Source organism: Sphaeroforma arctica (genome assembly GCF_001186125.1).
Source record: "Sphaeroforma arctica JP610 unplaced genomic scaffold supercont1.8031, whole genome shotgun sequence".
NCBI classification, from domain to species: domain Eukaryota; class Ichthyosporea; order Ichthyophonida; genus Sphaeroforma; species Sphaeroforma arctica.
The window spans coordinates 1-1,310 of NW_014032527.1; the positions used below are offsets into that span (position 1 = coordinate 1).

The 1,310-nt window shown below is 43.8% G+C and overlaps 1 protein-coding gene across 1 annotated transcript; it reads left to right on the plus strand.

Moving 5' to 3' along the window:
• Positions 1-707: 707 nt before the first annotated feature.
• Positions 708-1,201, plus strand: SARC_16418 (hypothetical protein; the record flags this gene model as incomplete). The annotated part of the gene is made up of 1 exon (XM_014289477.1): positions 708-1,201. A coding segment is annotated over one exon (494 nt), but the record flags the coding sequence as incomplete, so codon positions are not given.
• Positions 1,202-1,310: the final 109 nt, after the last annotated feature.

Sequence of the window (1,310 nt, forward strand, 5' to 3'; positions counted from 1 at the left end):
GATCTATGTATATATTCATACACACACACACACACACACACACATATATATATATATATATATATGTAGTGTGTGTAGTTGTGTATTGCACATGTCCCGGTATACTGTTGATCAATTTTTTGTTGCGAATTGTTATCATATTCTTGTGCCGTCGTAGTAATATTAGGCATAAATAAGTATTAAGCTATTTTCTAGAACATGTCAACTCATATCTGTGTAGTAATGGCCCACCTAGTGTTCCGCACTTCGTGGTAAACCGATTGCACTGCGTCACAACCAATCCAGTGTTAGTAGGTAAATATCGTACTTCTTGTGACATACACTGACATGACACAATATATTGATTGTTTCATGGCGGCTTGATCAGGGTTAACCTGCATATGTGTTTCCAATAAAAGTACATGATAGCACAATGTAATGTATACAATGAAAGAGTTGTCCCATACTATAAATATAATTATATAGTTCTCCCATAAAATAGCCTCTCATTGCTCACATAAAATTCATCGTGCAGCATTCTCACGGGAACATGCCTCATTTCTATCTACTAACTACACCCGAACAACAAAAAGGGAGGACAAGCTCAAAAACAGGACACCTTAAAATCTGAGAGAGCTGAACAGTCTGACACAAGGGATGGCTCTGAAGCCGCAGACTCGGACGACGCCGATGAAAGGAATAGGGGAGGGAGTGACTCGGCCGATAGTATGAGTGTAGACGAAGCGTTGCAAGTAATGGATCAGCAACAGCACGTGCGGAACGGAAATGGCTCGGGCGTTATTGACCAACCAGCACAAGAGGAGGAGGAGGCGACTGCTGCTGAGAAAACAGCAGAAGTATTGCACAGGCCAGGAGAACGTACTATGAGTCCCTTGACAGGAGTGGGGAGTGGAAAGGTACGAGATGAGGCGGATAAAGGGCCTGGGGTCAAAGCGGTACTAAATTTGAAGGCGGATGCGGGGGCTGAAAGTGATGTGAAGTCTGTAGCCAATCTCGAGGACGATGATGGGGCTGAAAGTGGTGCGGATGCGGTTAACGGGAGAAATGAGGACACTCAGAATGATGTAGATACAGGAGAAACACGGGAGAAAAACGAAACCGAGCAGGAATTTAATGAGAAGTACAATAAGATGCTCAAGCAGTATTCTACACGGCCCTTGTTCAACCCGTTCTTGATGAGGTCACCACCAAGGAATACCGGGTATTGTGCTGAAGCCTCTGTTCTGTGCAAAGAACCAATTATGTTTAGTATAGGGGTGCTCTATCTAGGGGATACATTGTTTTTGGTGTAGGGGTGGATGTGAGGAGGT